The 19399-nt window shown below is 43.4% G+C and overlaps 1 protein-coding gene across 1 annotated transcript in view; it reads left to right on the forward strand.

Annotated features, from left to right (window-relative positions):
• Nucleotides 1-12381: 12381 nt before the first annotated feature.
• The window catches only part of PDIA5 (protein disulfide isomerase family A member 5), a 289332-nt gene continuing 282314 nt past the window's right edge, over nucleotides 12382-19399 (forward strand). Inside the window, exon 1 of the mRNA XM_054971351.1 lies at nucleotides 12382-12451. Within this exon, the coding sequence (XP_054827326.1) occupies nucleotides 12386-12451 (66 nt within the window). The 5' untranslated portion in view covers nucleotides 12382-12385. The remainder of the gene's footprint in view (nucleotides 12452-19399) is intronic.

The raw sequence follows: 19399 nt of genomic DNA on the forward strand, positions 1-19399 counted from the left end.
TGAGTGTGGACTCATCTTTGACAATGAAGAGACACCGCGGTACATCCCTGGGGGATGCCCCCCCCCCTGGCTGAGGAGGCATCACAGGGATAGAGCAAACAAAACAAAAGTATTCACTTGCTGGTGGAAGACAACAAGAGAGGAAGACAGAGGACTCTCTCTGGGGAGAGAGCTCCAAAGTTTTGAGCCATGACCATAAAGGCCCTTTCTTTGGTTGCCACCCATCTGGCCTCAGCTGGCAGGGGCACCTGAAACAAGGGATCTGAAGATGACAGGAGTCAGTAGTTGGGTAGGATCATATGGGAGAAAGTGGGCCTTAATGTATGCTGATCCCAAGCCATATAGACATTTAAAGGTCAATACCAGCACCTTGAATACCAGAAGCTAATTGGGAGCCAGTGTGGTGGATGGAACAAGACTAGAGTGAAATAGCCCCTGTGAGTATGAACCACTTCAGTCAATGTTCTAGCTGCATAATTTTGTACAAACTGTAGCTTTTAGACAGTCTTCAAGGGCAGTCCCATATAGAGTGCATTACAGTAATCTAACCTAGATGTTTCCAGGACATGGATCACAGTGGCAAAATCTTTCTTGCCCAAGAAGGGCCTCAGCTGAATCATCAGCCAATGCTGGTGAAAGGCACTCCTGTCCACCACTGCCACCTGTTTATCCAACAGGAGACCCAGGTCCAGGAGTACCTACAAGTTACAAACCTGTTCCTTTAGGAAGAGTGCAACCCCAACCAGAACTAAAGATATCTCAGTTCATGGGACAAACCTTTCATGAACTTTGTCATTCATTCTTTAAGTGTAATAAATGATACAACTGTTCTACAAAATGTACTTTATAGGAGAATCTAGTGATTAATATGTATGAGCAACATGCAGATAAGCTGCCCTTTCAAGGTCAGGCTTTAATAGGAAGTGGCGGCAGAGGATGCTGTCTCAGAGATCCTATACTCAGGTAAGAGTATAGGTGCTCTTCTACCAAGGCTCTGCATGAATTAGGGCTAGTAAATCCTTGCTAATCGTACGTGCTTGCTAGTCCTCCTACTTGCTGCTCTTTGACTGACAGCATTCAGCCCCTAAAATCATCCCCCATCCAGGGGGCAATCTACAAGTCTTGGAGAGGGCATTCGGAACTGCTAAGAACAAATGGTTGGCATTCGGGATTTCAAGTAATCCTCCCTTCTCCACATTTACAATGGCTTCTCTCAGCCAGCAGAGGAGAATTGTTTTAGGTTGTGCACCCAACCTTGATAATAAAATCACAGATCCTAGAATTTTCTGGGCCCTTTAAAACATGTCTTTAGTAAACAGGAATTAAACCTATCCTTAAGGAGTCAGCTGATGGCCATCAAGTACAATGGTCTTATTGAATATATGCCCCAGATATGCATATTGTGTGCACTTATCAAAAATATACCTATATAAATAAAGTTGCCTTGTCTGGACTGCTGTTTTATTTTTCAATGATGGCCTGATTTTGAGAATGGGGGAAGGCAAAGCTGGGCAGGAGGGAGAAAAGGAAGCAGGAAAAGGCAAGAAGGTATGGGAGGCTGTGTGGGGAGGGGAACACGAGATGTCCCCCCACATGTCCTTGCAGGTTCCCCATTGTAACTCACCTATTTGCATGTCTAAAAAACAGCATATTTTATGAGCTTGGAGTCAAAAGATCATAATAAATGGTGGGTATAAAAAAATGAGCCCTGTCCTGGATGGTCCAAGCTAGCCCAATCTCGTCAAGTCTTGGAAACTTAAGTAGGGTTCGTGCTGGTTAGTACTTAGATGGAAGACCACCAAGGAAACCAGGGTCCCTATGCAGAAACAGGCAATGGCAAACCATCTCTGTTAGTCTCTTGTCTTGAAAATCCCAGCAGGGATCACTATACATCAGCTGTGACTTGGTGGCACTTTACACACACATATAAAGAGATACCACCAACAAAGCTACAGTCTACAGGACATTGGGGAATAAGGGGCACAGTCTCCAAGGGTTGCAACCTGACCCTTTGCAAGTTTCTTTAAAGTAAGTCCCTTTAAACTCAATGTAGCCTTTGTGGGAATATTGGTTATACAGCTCAGGAACTGGCTAGACTGAGGGCTGAAGGGAAGAACAGAAGTGCAGATAAGGATGCGGATGAGAAAACACAGAAGAACAAAATTAGAGCCCCCTTTTGGATCAGACTAGTGGTCCATCTACTCAAGCATCCTGTTTCACACAGCAGACAGCAAACAAGGATCCTGTCCGTTTGAATCCATAGAAAGCCACAGACATAACTTATAACAGTTGCCATGCTTGAAATGAGGTGTGTGTGTGTGTGTGTGCGCACATGAGCGTTCATGTATGTTTGTGAGTGTGCGTGTGCATGTGAGAGAGAAGTAAGATTAAACACAACAAAGGCTTGCAAAACAGACCAAAGGATTATGGGAAGAAGAGACTAGAACAAGCCATCAAAATGAGAGGCGACGTGTCCATATGGATTGATGTTGGGCTGTGAATGATTCAGCAAATCATCCTTTGCCATTGATTTACTGAATTGCTCTGGTAAGCTGCTGTTATGTCTCTACTTTCCAATATATGAAAAGATTATAATAATAATTATATCCTACCCGAATTGTTTCTTGAAATATCTGGATGAAAATTACTGTGCAAGATCTGAATTATATGGCTCTTTCCTATTACTAGGAAATTGTCAAAACATGACACGATTTTGTTCTCTACTGCAGATACAGTCTTCTTAAATTTCACTGTAGAATAAGCTGCTCTGTGTGGAAAGAGTCTCTTTCTATCTGTCTTTTCACTCTTTCATGGAACATTTCTTCTTTCCATTCTGATAAAAGACATCCTACAGACATAGCTCGGCAAAATTTTCATACTGAAGTTGCTTTTGCATTCTTTAAGAACAGCGGCTGGGCTATAGAGCATCCAAAGATGCAAGCAACACAAAGGAATCAAAGTAGAATTCTGATCAGCACTGAAGCCAGAGAAATCCAAGTGGAAGCATGCACCCAGACTGGGATAATTATGTCTGTGTAATCTGAAAGGAAATGCATTTAAGAGGGATGGGGAGTTACCAGGCAATCTGATTTGCTGGCATGTGTGAAAGGAATAATTTTGTGAGGAAGGAGGGGGATTTCTCTGATTGCATTTCCAGTGTCTTGGTTAGCTGAGATGTGTATTTTTTTAAAGATTGTCTTTGTATTTTTGTACAAACAGCAGTTGTTGTGATCTGTTAGTTCCACTATCCAACCAAGGGCTGTGAATTATAATTTGCTATCAGCACAGATTGAAATTGCATGTCGATTTTTTATGCTCAAGCTGCTGATATTTTTAAGGGTCACACTGTGAATGATGTCAGTTTTCTTTGACTGGTTCTGATGTTACTTTGGGCTATTTTTTTGTATTGGCTGGAGATGATTGGCATCTTGATTTGTTTGATGAGTATAACATGTCGGCTTGGGAGCAAATGGGCTTCTGCAAAAAGCAATCACCAGGATCTCCAAGTGTCTGAAGGGCTAAGATCTGTGATCAGCTCCTATGTTAAGCTGTTGATATGAATAGCCAGCATGGTATAATTGTTAGAATTCTGGACCAGGATCTGGGAAGCTCCTAAGAACAGTCCTCCTGGATCAGACCAGTGGTCCATCTAGTACAGCATCCTGTCTCAGACTGTGGCCAACCAGTTACCGTGGAGGACCAACAACAGGGCATAGAGACTGACATTCTCCGGATGTTTTCTCTCGGTCCTGGCATTTAGAGGTCCAGTGTCTGCCTCCAGATACAGAGGTTCCCTTTAGTCACCATGGCTAGTAGCCATTGATAGACCTATCCACCATGAATCCCTCTTTAAAGCTATTCATGCCTACGGCCATCAGTACATCCTCTGGCAGCTTAATGGGCATTTTGTTACATGTGCAGCAAACTCATGTGTGATTGGGGGAAACCCCAACTCAGCTCGAGTTTAATGTGTGATCTCACTCACTTTCAAAATGGTTTAGGGAAAGGGAAAAGGGCTCCCATGTGTGTGCATGAAGGCAGGTGACACTTTGTTGTTCCTGCTTTCCATTCAATGCACTTCTGCAAATAGAAAAGAGCTGGGGGGGGCTCTTTCTCTTACTGCCCATTCCTTGCATCTCCTGGGCAAACACCAGGAAAAAGACCCTTCGTGAGTCTTTTCTTTCTCCAAAAGGGTGCAGGGTAGAAATGGTGTGATGTCACTCCATGTACCTTTCTGATATCCTGTATATGATTTGGGTGCAGATTAAGAAGGTTAAGAAAAGTTAAGAAATGTTCTCATTCTACAAAAGCAGTTATAGTGCATTATAAACTTCACAGCTTCTCTGAGCATTAGAATTCCTAGCAGGGCTTATAGGGCAAGCAGTACCGAGAGCTCGCTCTCTGTACGCATATGACTTGGAAAACGTACCAATTAGTTATCTGAGATGTGATAATCATTCAAATGTAATGATCAACATGAAGGTTACAAAAATTGATTCTGGACAGACTGTGCTTCATTTGTTTACTTGAAGTTTTGAGAGGTTCCCAATACACATTCAAGGTTGGCCTTTTCTCAGTAAAACTTGCATCCGTTCTGAAAGTCTGTGAGCTCATCTCCCCTCTGAACTGCCTGATTGCTGCCTGAATACCAGGAAAGCATGATTGAAGGCTACTCCATGTTTAATAATAGCTGGTGACATGTACATAAGGAGCTAACTTATACCAGGTCAGACCATCTGCCCATCTAGTTCAATACACTGACTAGCAAAAGCTTTCTGGAGTCTCTCAGTCAAATAAAGTATTTCCTCAACATCTGTTACCTGAACTACTTTAACCTTCTACCACTGAGCCACACCTTTTCCCCAAGATCTTTCTAATACATATGGCATGAAACACACATGGCATGAAAAACTGTATTCCTGTATCATGCTTGTCTCAGCCTATCATGCCATCAACCACTTGGGACCAACATACCTAAGACTGAGAATGTCTCCCTCTCTGTTCTACATCCCAGAACCCAAGGTTACGACCCAGATATTTTGGAGTTGTCCCATTGAATGCAGTGGCACTTACTTTTGACATGCATAGGCTTATGCTACTCAGTAAGCCTAATGAGGTTTACTGAGAAGTATACTAATCCCCGCCTATTTCAATTGGTATGTTTAGGATAGCAGTCTTACTTGGATGTAAATTACATTAAAATTGATAGAACATTTCCAAGTAACTGTGTTTAGGATCTGGAAGCCTCGCTAACTGAAAAGCACTAATTGTAATTCCCCCCAGGGGTTCATGCTATATGAACAAGAATAACAATTTGTCATTTAGGCATAGGGACCAATATTCTGGGTCACAATGGTGTTGTCACTGGCGAATTAGTTGAGCCAAAGCGGTCAGCTAAATCCAGCCCCTGCCGGGGTGGGTGGGCAGGGTATGCAGCCTAATGTGATGAGCAGACCGCACGTGCACCCATGGACATGGCATTGGTGCCATGTAATTCATTAACAGATAATCCATTAACAGGTGGCTCCCCCCTACCTGTGGCCCTCCCATCCCTGGAAATTCACCAAAGCCTTTAGCTCTCCTCTTAGGGTGGATTAGAAACAAAACAGATAAATAGTGGGTGCATATTAAATATAATAATGGGCATTTTTGTTTGCCTCTCTGCTTATTCTAGCAAATGTAGGATAGAATGGCTATATATTCCTGTAGATTGAATATATTCCTGTAGATTACTGAAATGGGGAACATAAAGTACTTTCCAGCTAGTGCAATATTCAGAAAGGTCCTAGGAACTGCCTTCATGTTTAAGGTTTGTGGAGCACTGGGGTTTTATGGTGCTGCTGTTCTACCATTTTTGTATGCAATTTCTGCATGCTGAGTTTTAAAACTAAGAGTTTTTTGGGGGTGTGTGTATGTGTTTTTTTATAGATAGACAGAATAAATGACTTGGAACAGATATGGACCCAAGCACAATTGCTTTCTGGAACTGATACAAACTTGTAACCCATCTCCCCTTTCTTTTGATCCCATCCTATACATACATTTTAATGAAAAATATGTATTTTATTTTTGAAATGTCATAAAGATAATAAATGGGCTTATGGCCTGAGCAGGACACTCTGGATTCTTAGTAAAGTCCACCCCCCACCCCCCCAATCTCATGCGTCAGCCCTGAAACAGACAATTGCATCGTCCAGTTAACATGCTGCCCTTGGGCAGAACATTCCTAAAGAGTCCCCTCCCAACCAGATGCCTGTCTGGCTTCATCTTAAATACTGGCAAGCCAGAGGTTTCCATACCCTGCTTAAAGGGGAGCTTATTTATCTGGTTTAAGGAACTGAGATACATCATATCTGGTAGTTAACTATGGAACGACTGTTCTGTACTGCAGGACTGGCTGTAGTCTAGGGGCATAGTACATGTTTTGTATGTATAAGTTCTGAGACTCAGTTTCTGGCATCACTGGTTGAAGGATCTCAGGTAATAAGGCTTGGGTGGGGGTGGGGGGAATCTCTGCTTCAGAACTCAAGAGAGTTGCTGCCTGTCAGAGAAAATGGTACTCAGCTTAATGGGTCACTGATCTGACTCACTATAATGCATTACATTTCTATCCCAGTTTCCTTATGGAGTTCAGGAAGCATACATGGTTCTACTCTCCTTCATTTTATCCCCACAGCAATCATCCAATATAGGTTAGAGTGAGTGGCTAGTCTAGCCCTTGGTCATCCAGTGAGATTCATCACTGAGTAGAAATTTAAGTCCAGGTCGCCATAATTTAATTCCAGCACTCTAACTAGTACCAGATCCTACAACTTCTTGCAAATTTTAGGAGCGTCTCAGCAATGGGGTAAATGAAATAGTGAAATTTATAGAACAGTACTCTACTTTAAGGTGTTATGGATCCTATGAGATAGAATCATAGAATCATAGAGTTGGAAGGGGCCATACAGACCATCTAGTCCAACCCCCTGCCCAGTGCAGGATCAGCCTAAAGCATCTCTGACAAGTATTCATCCAGCCTCTTCTTGAAAACTGCCAGTGAGGGGGAGCTCACCACCTCCCTAGGCAGCTGATTCCACTTTTGAACTACTCTGACTGTGAAAAGGTTTTTCCTAATATCCAGCCAGTACCTTTGTGCATGTAATTTAAGCCCATTGCTTCGGGTCCTACCCTCTGCTGCCAATTGGAACAGCTCCTTGCCCTCCTCCAAATGACAGCCTTTCAAATATTTAAAGAGAGTAATCATGTCCCCCCTCAACCTCCTCTTCTCCAAACTAAACATTCCCAAGGCCCTCAGCCTTTCCTCATAGGGCTCAGTCTCCAGACCCCTGATCATCCTCGTCACCCTCCTCTGCACCCTCTTGATTTTGTCCACATCCTTTTTGAAGTGAGGCCTCCAGAACTGCACACAATACTCCAGGTGCGGCCTGACCAAGGCAGTATAGAGAGGGGCTATGACCTCCTGCGATTTCGACACTATGGCCCCTTTGATACAACCCAGGATTGAATTAGCCTTTTTTGCCACCGCATCACACTGACTGCTCATATTTAGTTTACAGTCCACTCTTACCCCAAGATCCCTTTCACATAGACTACTGCCCAGAAGTGTATCCCCCATCCAGTATTTGTGCTTCCCATTTTTGTGGCCCAGATGTAATACTGTGCACTTGTCTTTGTTGAATTGCATCCTATTCACAGCTGCCCACTTCTCCAGAGTATTCAGGTCTTGTTGAATTTTAATTCTATCTTCTTGGGTGTTTGCTACTCTTCCCAATTTGGTATCATCAGCAAATTTAATGAGCAGCCCTTCCACTCCTTCATCCAGATCATTGATAAAAATATTGAAAAGTACTGGGCCCAAAACCGAACCCTGCGGCACCCCACTGGACACCTCCCTCCAATCTGATGAAATGCTGTTGACCACCACTCTTTTAGTGCGGTCCTCTAACCAGTTCCCTATCCACCAAACTGTCTTATAGTCCAGTCCACAGTCTTCCAGTTTGCCCATCAGAATGTCATGGGGGACCTTATCAAAAGCTTTACTGAAATCCAGATAAATCACGTCAACAAAGTTCCCCTGATCCAGTAAGCTGGTCACTTGATCAACGAAGGAAACCTGGTTGGTCTGGCAAGATCTGTTAGGAACAAAACCATGCTGACTTCCCCGAATCACTGAGCGGTCCTTCAGATGCTTACAGATTGATCCCTTTAAAATCTGCTCTAATATCTTCCCAGCAACAGAAGTCAGACTGACCGGCCTGTAGTTTCCCGGGTCATCCTTCTTCCCTTTCTTAAAGATTGGGATAACATTCACTCTTCTCCAATCTTGTGGCACATCCCCAGTCCTCCAGGAGGCCTTGAAGATGATGGACAGGGGTTCTGCAAGTCCTCTAGAAAGTTCTTTCAGCACTCTTGGGTGCACCCCATCCGGCCCAGGGGATTTTGTGGTGTTTGACAGGGTCTGTATAAAAGCTTGTTTTTTGTGCCCTGGAGTATTTCAAATAAGTCCCTGGACACCTGTCCTGTGAGAGGCAGATGGCTATGTGGTGCTTAGAGTGGATCTTATGAATATATGAGGAGCACATATTTGCATGCTTGACAGAAATCCTTTTAAAAATGAATCTGTAAAGGATCTGTTTTAGGACTTTACCCGTAATTTCTCTATGGAATAGGTGTCCAAGACTTTAAGCCTAACAGTTCCTGTTGGTGTAACTTTAGCAATATGAAACTAAGACTGCCAGCCTAAGCCCTATCTCTGATTGGTTTAGAATGGTGGCTAAGCTCTATGACAGTGTATCCCAAAGGTACACCAACCGGTGTATCTGAAGATACGACAACTCTAAGCCCCACTGATGTTACATTGGCAGGTCACTGGTGTAATTCTAGTAAAGAATTGGGCAACATCACAGGTGTGTGGTGGTGGAGCAGGGCTTAGTCTGCATCCTAAGCTCTGTCATCAACATGCTGCACCATAACTTGGTAAATTGTGGTAGGATTGATATGGCATGAGGTCTTTCATTTACTTTTATCACTTCGGCTAAAAGAACATGGGATACAAATCAGTGTCACTTGCATTGGATTCTGAGGATTGGGCTACCTATTACTATTATGCTGCAGTTGGAATATTTAACAATTGTAGTAGTTATGGAAAACTGTTCTTTGAAAGGCAAGATATATATTTGCAGATAAAACATGCAGACAGCATGTGTAGCAGTTGTGTAGAAGCAGGGTCGGCGTGTCCATTGAGGCAGGTCCAGCCCCTGCCTTGAGCGCTGAGGTGCTGAAGGGGGTGCCGGAGGGGGCGCTGGGGGTGGGGGTGCATGCTGCGGAGCTGGCGGCGGCAGCGCTGGCGGCTGAGCGGGAGGGATGGGAAGCCACCTGCGCACCGCCCCGGCCGTCTGCCTTGCCTGGCCCACAGCTGCTGCCGCCTGCCAACCCTCCCGCCCTGTGCTGCCACCGCTGCTGCCAACACACACCCCTGGGTGGGCACAGTAGCCGCAGGCCAGGCGCTGCAGGTGTCCAGGGTGGCGTGCGGAACAACAGAGTGGGAGGGCTGGGAGAACGCTTGTGCACCTCCCCAGTCACCTGCCGTGCTCGACTGGGAGTGCAGGCAGCTGCCACGCGCCATCCCAGCCGCCCGCCACACCAATGGGGCCGGCTTGCTGCATGATGACATCACGCGCAGTGACATCATCATACAATCTGTGCTTTTGAACCAAGTTTTTGCCCCGTGGTGGTGCCACGGAGCGGTGGATGGCTGAATTTTTGGGTCTCATTTGTGGCAATGGACCAGATCTAGTATTGTATGGTAGATTTTGCATGGCCCCATTTAAAAATCAAGAGGATTCGTGAGGATCCGTCCTTTTGAACCATGTTTTTGGCCCGTGGCAGTGCCACGATGGGGTGGACAGCTTAATCTTTGGGTTCCATTTGTGGTAATGGACATGATCAAGTATTCTATGGTGTATTGTGGATGATCCCTCGTAAAAATCAAGACGATCCGAGAGAATCCTTGCTTTTGATCCATGTTTTTGCCCCGTGGCGGTGCCACGAAGTGGTGGACGCTGGGTTTTTTTGGTCCCATTTGTGTCAATGGACATGATCCAGTAGTGTATGGTGTATTTTGGGTGACCCCATGTAAAAATCAAGAGGATCCGTGAGGATCCGTGCCTTTGAGCCATGTTTTTGCCCCCTGGCGGTGCCATGCTGAATGGCTGAATTTTTGGGTCCCATTTGTGGCAATGGACATGATTGAGTATGGTATGGTGGATTTTGGGTGACCCCATGTGAAAATCAAGAGGATCTATGAGGATCCGTGGCTAGCATGTTTTTGCTTCATGGCGGTGCCACGATGAGGTGGACGGCTGAATTTTTGGGTCTCATTTGAGGCAGTGGACCTGATCTAGTACTGTATGGTGGATTTTGGGTGGCCGCATGTAAAAATCAAGAGGATCCGTGAGGATACGTGCTTTTTAGCATTTTTTGCCCCGTGGCGGTGCCACGAAGGGATGGATGGCTGATTTTTTGGGTCCCTTTTGTGGCAATGGACATGATCTAGTATTTTGCATGGCCCCATTTAAAAATCAAGAGGATCCGTGGGGATCCGTGCTTTTGAACCATGTTTTTGCCCCGTGGCGATGCCACGAAGGGGTGGACAGCTTAATCTTTGAGTCCCATTTTTGGCAATGGAGATGATCGAATATTCTATGGTGTATTTTGGGTGGCCCCATGTAAAAATCAAGACGATCCTTGAGGATCTGTGCTTTTGAGCTATGTTTTTGCCCCGTGGTGGTGCCACGAAGAGGTGGATGGCTGAATCTTTGGGTCTTATTTGTGGCAATGGATCTGTTCTAGTATTGTATAGTGGATTTTGCATGGCCCCATTTAAAAATCAAGAGGATCCGTGAGGATCCGTGCTTTTGAACCATGTTTTTGCCCCGTGGCGGTTCCACGAAGCGTTGGACGGCTGGTTTTTCTGGTGCCATTTGTGTCATTGGGCATGATCTAGTATTGTATTGTGTATTTTGGGTGGCCCCATATAAAAATCAAGAGGATCCTTGAGGATCCGTGCTTTTGATTCATGTTTTTGCCCTGTGATGGTGCCACAAAGTGGTGGATGGCTTAATCTTTGCGTCCCATTTTTGGCAATGGACATGATTGAGTATTCTATGGTGTATTTTGGATGACCCCATGTAAAAATCAAGAGGATCTATGAGGATCCGTGGCTTTTTAGCATGTTTTTGCTTCATGGCGGTGCCACGAAGAGGTGGATGGCTGAATTTTTGGGTCCCATTTGTGGCAATGGATCTGATCTAGTATTGTATGGTGGATTTTGCATGGCCCCATTTAAATATCAAGAGGATCTGTGGGGATCCGGGCTTTTGAACCATGTTTTTGCCCCGTGGCTATGCCACGAAGGGGTGGACAGCTTAATCTTTGGGTCCCATTTGTGGCAATGGACATGATCTAGTATTGTATGGTGGATTTTGGGTGACCCCACGTAAAAATCAAGATGGTCTGAGTGGATCCGTGCTTTTGAGCCATGTTTTTGCCCTGTGGTGGTGCCACGAAGCGGTGGACGGTTGGTTTTTCTGGTCCCATTTGTGTCATTGGACATGATCTAGTATTGTATGGTGTATTTTGGGTGGCCTCATCTAAAAATCAAGAGGATCCTTGAGGATCCGTGCTTTTTAAACATGTTTTTGTGCCATGGCAGCACCACGAATTCATGAATGCGTGATTGTTTTGTTGCTCTCTGTAGCCTGGGACATGATCTAAAATATGACAGCCTTTTTGTTTTGTTTCAGTGTAAAAATCATATGAATTCATGAGGATCCGTGTCTCAGATTCACGTTTTTTCACCGTGGCAGGGCCAAATATTTTTGGATCGTGTTTTTTATATTTCAGTCTGTGGACCCGGCTGTGATATGTGATTTGATGTTTCATTTGTGTTTTTCCTATTTAAAAAACCATAGGATCCGTGAGGATCCGTGTGGATCCTGGTTTTACTTTCTTCCTACCAATAGCAATAATTTGTAAATGGCTTTTTTGTGTCGACAAGGCAATCCAGTTATAAATGATTGCTATAGCGTCATGATAGCATAACATCGAACAATGTGTGCAACAGTGCAACTTTTGCTCCACCAATGCAAACGAAAGATTCAGACTGGTACATCGAGACATTCGTCCTTCCGCCACCTGTTTCTTCGTCCTGCCTAAGCCACAAGCCGCCCACGCAGAAGAAACTACACTTCCCAGCATGCACCTGGGAGCTCACTACTCCGCTTTAGAGTAGCAGGATTTTCCCCACGGATTGCGCATGCCTGGCCAGACGTGGCAGCAGTTCGTTCTTCCAGCGCAAGCGGGAGCAGGAGCTGGCTGGGCTATGGCTGGATGCAGCTTCTGCAGGACTAAGTGCTTTGGTGGGAGAATGTTGCTCTTTTTCCTTTTGGTAAGTCCTGAAGCCGGGGAGAGGGGCCTGCCTCAGTGGGTCGTCTCTGAAGCACGAGGCGGAGGGAGGGGAGAGTTGTCCTGGGGCATTCGGCTTGGCACTGCTGGTGGCGGGAGGGGCGGGGGGGAAGCCCGGGTGCGCGCTTGGCTGCGCTGTCAAAGAGAGAGGGGCACGAACAAGTTGCCCGGGAAGCTCTGGCAGTAGCAGAAGTTAAACTTATTTGGCCTTCTGAGGAAGGGGCAAAAAGAAGGACCAGGCGTACAGGGCGGAGGGAGGAAACCTCTCTTGCACAAACAGGCGCACGCTCCTTTGGAGCCTCCTGGGCTTGGAGGCGCCCGGCTACTGGGGAGTTGTGGGGGACCTTCTCCGCCTCAGCGCTAGTTGCAGACTGATTAAAAGCTTTCTGTCCAATAAACGCGCGGCCCCGTTCTCTATCCCCGAATTAACTGCTTCGGATACTCACTCGGGCTTCCTCTACTGCACGGGTTCCTTCTGGAGCGGTTATACAATGTAGCTTCTCGAGGAGCGCTGCTGCTGAATTCTTGCCTTGGGATTGAAGGCATTCCTTGTTCCGTGCCTCCCAAAGGCAGGGTGGGTGGTGGGTGGGAGAGAATGTAGTAACAGGTTATGTTCTAATTGTTTGCTCTTCGCTAATTCTTTCAACAGAGTGTGAAAACATTTACTACCCCCCACCCCCACCCCAGCTTTAGAAGCAGCATGCTACTAAAATGAAAAAAATGTTTTCTGAGTGCAAGCTATAATAACATGTCAGGATAGTGACAGATTCAGGGGTCGTCGTTGATGCCTCAAACCCCCTCTCTTAAACTTTGAGAAAAGCAAGTGCAATCTGATCCTATGCATATTTACCCAGAAGTGAGACCTATTGGGTCTAGTAGGACTTTCATGTAGAGGTGCTCAGAAATGTAAGGCAGGAATATTTCCCCTTCGAAGGCGGGGTGGGAGGAAAAGGATGGAGGGTTGACATTTGAGGCACATTTGGGTGTTTGGAGTTCTCTGACCTTGCCATCAGTGTAACACACTTCCCATTGTTTCCACCTCTGTTTCAAAACAGGAAGATTTGGAGCTGTTGTGTTTCCATTTCCTTTCCATTTGGTAGAGCTCAAGTATGCCTGCTGTACTCTCAAGTGCCTTCTATTTAAAGTGAAAGACTGTGTATTGCCTATAAGTTAGAAGGGCTGGAGCATATTTGTTTAGGTGATCTATTTAGGTCTATCCGCTTGATTTTTTAAAATCCTTTTATCATAAAGAGTTAAATTCAGGTTTCATTTGGGTGAAACGCTGGTGGTTTTTTTTAAATAGGTGATTTGATTCAGTAGTATTAAAATCGTAAGTAATTCCGGAGGGAACATCATTGTCTCTCCCACTCAGCCTTTGTATGCATAGCTACACTTTGCTCAATGGATTTGCATATCTGAACCTCACTGAAGGTGTTGAAAAAGGAGTGAAGACATTTTAAAGTTGTGGGCACTGAGTGGAAAAGCTGTATGACAGCATAACCAGAAAAATCAAGGTATATTATTTAAATGCAAAGAGTACCATAAACTGTTTAATAATGCTAGCTGTTAAAGTGGAGCATTTCTGTGGTGGGAAAAAGGCTTTTAAAACTCTTAATTGATTATTTAAAGAGCTTTAGCATGAATAAGTTAGAAGGTTGTTTTAGCATGAATGCTTTTATGAATTCTTCTCTTTAACTTACTGGATGGATTTAGACTTCTTTCTGTCTCTTGACAAATACTCATAACCTAGGTAACCTCTGATTTCTATGATACATGTGCTCACGATCAGAACTATACTTCTGAAAAAGAATTACCCTATTGACATGCATTTACTTTGCTCGCAGCAAACAACATTGATCTTTGTTGTGGAAGTGTTGATTACCTTTGCTTCTTTTTCATTCTCTACAACTGTCCTACTTAATACTCCAGAAAGAATGCAGCAAAGGACTTTCCACCTCTGAAAAAGGCGAGTTGGTTGGTTGATCTTTTCTGAGTTTTTGCCTCTAGCATGGGCCTTGTATGTCTTGGCTTAGAAAGAAGAGGAAAAAAATAAGCAAAAAGCTCTAATATATTCTTAAGTTGTTCAGCAAGCTGTGTCCCTGAAGCTAAAAGGCATCTAGTGTCTACATTAATTTTATAAATGTCATATTACAACCTGATTCTAAATGTCATAACACAGAAGATAGTCCTGTTCTATTTCTCACACACAGCTAATGAGGTAGCAGATCTACATTTCACCTGTTCCTCTTGAGACTGCAAGGGGGAGAATCACACGAGAGAACCTTTTGTTAAGCAAATATGTTCTCTGAGCATAGACATCTAGTATGTCAAGGGAAAGGCTAAGGCTTGAAGTCTTTCCTTGATTTTTTTATGTGCAAGGTTTTTTAAAATTTTCATATGGAGAAGCAAATTCCCACGTGCAGCTTGATGTGGTATAGTCCAGGTACACATTTATTATTAAGCTCTTAATAGAAGAAAAGCCAATGCCACATCTTGCCCTGGTTGGGTGTATGGATCTAAGTGTCACCTCTGGGAGATTTTGCAAGGATTAGCAGGAGTGCATCTGGCTTCTAGTCCAGTATCACTGTCCCATTCACGTCCTGGGCTCCCTATTGTACATGGATGCCACTGTTCAGGCCTCTAGCTGTTTGCCTGCCTCCTTTCTGATTGTTTGTGAAGGTTGATTGTTCTGATTCTAGATTTCAGTGTGCAGACTAAAAGATGGTACCGTATTGTATATTGCCTTGTAAAACATTTCCCTTGTGAAATATTGATCTGAAGCTTTTTATTTTTTAAGTTTTACTTTCCTCTGTAGTTTAGTGTAGCTAGCTCAGTTAGCCTTGTTAAATGTATTGGTCTACAGGTATAGTCAGGTGAAAGAAGGGCCCCTCTAATTATCAACCTATGCTATGCTGGTCAGTTTGTTTGGCGGGAGTAGTTTGATTTGTGAGATCCTGTCACAGTATTGGAAATAATTGGATTGGTTTGGACCAAGTCTGTAACAGCAAGGGCTGACTGTTCTAAATATCAAAAATGAGAGAAACAGAAAAGCTGTGGTATGTTGAAGGAGCTGTGCTGTGTTCAGATAAAGGGCATCCTTCTCTGAGACTTAGATGTTCTGCAGTAATGGCTACCCCTACTGTCTTCCTTACAGTTCTGTAGTTCTGTGTTTTAAATGTTATCCAGGCTGTGCAGTTTAAAAAGTGCTGTATTCCTCTTGTTGAAATGAAACATCTCTTAAACCTTTTCTTCTGCAAAATTCAGCTCTTGCTTTTGTATATAGAGATCTGTAGGATCAGTCCTCAGGCCTGCAATCTTGTTGCCCCCTCAGGATCTTTCTTTATTGCAGCCGTGTGTTTTCTCAAATGAAGTGACTATTCTACTCTAAAGTGAAATTACATGAGACCATTGCAATTTAACCAGATTATTCTTTACCCTGTTCTTTGTTCAGCCTTGTTTCCTTTGCGCTCTGATGCTGAGCATATGTTGATTCAGCTAATTTCTTCCCTTGACATGGTGTACAATAAGCATTTCTCTGATTGTTGCTAATGTAAACTTGAAAGCATATATTAGCTTAGCATCACTTTGGAACAGAATAATGCCCTATAAGCCAAGAGATGTTTGACTATCATCCTGTTCCTCAAAGTACAACACAAATGTAAGTTGTGTTTGAATGACTGAAAGGAATAAGGCTTGCAGCAACAGTAAAACGGTTTCAAAATTGTAGCCTAAGGATCCAAAGTCTTGTGTGTATTCTTAGCTTTATGTAACATCCACATTCTATGGGTGTAATGTCAAGCATGTGCAATTGTTTCCCCATGAGATCTGATTGTTAAAGCTTCCAAGGAATAAGTTTGATCATCCATCCATTCCAAAAAATCTTCGTAACATTGGGGAAGAGGCGCACTTTCAAAAGTAGCTTAACTTGGCAAGGATCGATTTTTAAAAAAATGAAAACTAGCAGTGTGATTTTTGTTTAAAGCATTTCAGACCTGAGTTTCTCCAAAGGGACTTGAAGCTGGTTACAGGGGCTTGAGATTGGTTACAGAAGTACGAAACATATACATAGTAGAAATAAAACCAGCAAATCAGCCTCAAATGGAAACTTGCTGGGTTACCTTGGACCAGTCACACAGTCTAATTTATCGCACAGGGTTGTGGTTGGAATAAAATGGAGGAGAGGAGAATTATGTAAGCCACCTTTGGTCCTCATTGGGGAGAAAGGTGGGGTATAAATAAAGTAAAAAAAATGCAAACTACAAAATCAGTGATCACCTCATAAAACCAACTAGTCTGCTTTGCTAAACTGGGGAGAAAGGTGGGGTATAATAAATAAAGTAAAATAAAAAACACTTTCTAAAATACAAAATCAGTTATCTTATAAAACCAGTGTCTGGATTTGGCTACACGTTGGAACCTGAAGCAGGCCTTGATTAGAAGCATGTAGCTGCTTCAAAGCAGTGTAAAGGGAGGGGTGGTTCTACAGATATGAAGGTCCCAACCTGTGCAGGGCTTTATAGTAATAACCAACACCTTACATTGAACCTGCAGACAAATAGCCAATGCATTGTTTTTAAGATCAATCTGAAGTTCTACTGACTCCTACTAACAAGAGGAGTGTGGCATTTTGCACTGGCTGGTTTCTGGGTTGTCTTTAAAGGTAACCTTACATAAAACATATTATAATAATCCAGCCTCAAGGTTAATATGCTATGAGTCAGCATGGCCAGATCTGTTAAGTCCAAGGAGGAGGGCAGTTTCCATGTTAAATTTTCTCTGGTTATCCCACAAATGATTTTGTATCAGGAGAGCGGGATATGTCCTCATTCCCAGACTCCTAAGTGAATTAGAGAAAATTTGAGAGAGTAGCTAGGAGGTGATTTGCAACTAAGCTGTAGCTGAATAACTTATTTTAAAATAGCACTTTATTAATGAGTTTATTTTGTGCCTTTGTTAGTGCTTGGTTTTTATCATGTGAGGTTATTGTTGCATAGTGTCAATTGGAAAGAGTCAAGATAAGCAGACTTTATCAAATGGTGTTTTGGGGGCAGAGGTGAGAGTGACTTAAAATGAACATGTAGAGGCTTGACTTGCTATTTTTCTTCTCGTTAAATATTCGTCCTCTAAATCCAAGATGCTCAAAACCATATTTTCAAGAGTCTTGAAGGCTTAGAGTTCTTAATGACTTTTGTTGTTGATTCTTCTCGGTACCATTTGTTGATTGATCCTAAAGTTGTCTTGTGAGCTGGTTGTGCAAAACTGGAAGCCACCTTCTGTCAATCGGCTGTTGTCCAGTGTAGCAAAGAAAAATAAAGACATAAAAAAACATTGTGGCCGTCTGATTCTTGGCTTTGTTCTTCATAAACTGAATGAACTGAAGCAGAAATCAACTTTTCTGCCCCCCATCCCCAGCAAAGGAGCTTTGTTGTTGGTTTGAAATGTTTATTCAAAGGCTTTTAACAGGCTGCCTCTGAAGAAGACAAAAAAAATCTAGAATGTGGCAGTTTTCTTGAAAATTCTCTGTAAGAGAAATTGAACGAAAGGAGAAATTGAGTTGCCAAGAAAAGTGCAGACTCCGTTAAGAGCCTAGAGGTTATACTGGATCCATTGCTACTACTAGAAAAACAAGTTAAGGCAGCCATAAAAAACGCTTTCTACAACCTCATTGTAACCTGGAAGATGGCTTCTTACCTTGACATGGCTGACCTGACCACTTGGATCTATGCTATGGTAACATCAAGACTTGGCTATTGTAATGCAGTATTTATAGGTCTCTCATCTAAGTTAACTAGGAGACTCCAATTGATGCAAAATGCTGCGGTACAACGATTATCAGGAGTCTGCATGAGCATGAGCATCACCCCCATTCTGCAGTCACTCCATTTGCTACCTATCAGTTACTATGCTTAGTTCAAGCTACTAGTTGCTGGTTGTGTAAAACTGGAAGCCACCTTCTGCCAATCGGCTGTTGTCCAGTGTAGCAAAGAAAAATAAAGCTCTTCACAGCCTTGGTCCGGCATACCTACGGAATTGCCTCTCTCCTTATGTTCCTCCATGGCAACTTCGCTCATCTGAATAGGGTCTTCTGTAGGTGCCACCCTGCACATGGGCGAAATCAACAGCAACCCATACTTAGGCTTTCTCTGTGGCGGCCCCTACCCTGTGGAACAGCCTGCCTGAGGAAGTCAGGAGAGCCCCCACTCTCCTAGCTTTCCACAAATGATGAAACCGAATTATTCAAAAAGATTTTTGTATTGTAGGAAGGGCAGCTCAGATGCTTCGCTAATGTGTTAGAGACCATAGACTTCACTGTTATTTTGCATTGCATACTATCTATTGTTTTAAGTATGTACTCCTATGAGATACCTGTGCTTCATGTTATCTAATGTCAGCCCTAGAATTGCTTACGTTCTGCTTCAGCATTTCTTCAGCTCTGTATTGGATTCTTGCTAATGCTATATCTTTGTAAACTTAGGTTTATTTACCCTATGTCATTGTTTATGGAAATGTCCATGATGTTGGCTGTACTAATTTCACACTGTGTAATTTGCCTTGAGTCTCAGTGAGAAAGGTAGACTATAAATGTCATTAAATAAATAAAAATTCCTGTACAGAAGAGATTGCAAGATGACTCTTGGAATGATTATCATAGTTTCTTTTTATCTATTCCTCCAATATATTACTAATCTACTGGCTGACCATTAAAGAATATCCTTATGTTGTCTCACTTTGTGAAGCACTCATTTGGCAGCGCATCAATAATGCAAGGTGTTCTTCTCTTTGGTTCCTATCTCTGCTCTTACTTGTGTTTTGGTCTTTGTCACAGAGACAATAAGTTTCTCCCTCAATTATAGAAGCTGTTTTCCTCCTATGTTTATCTTTAGTATAATGTAGATATTCCACTGTTGCATGTGGGAGGTGTTACCATCTC

The sequence above is a fragment of the Eublepharis macularius genome, chromosome 2 (genome assembly GCF_028583425.1).
Source record: "Eublepharis macularius isolate TG4126 chromosome 2, MPM_Emac_v1.0, whole genome shotgun sequence".
NCBI lineage: Eukaryota > Metazoa > Chordata > Lepidosauria > Squamata > Eublepharidae > Eublepharis > Eublepharis macularius.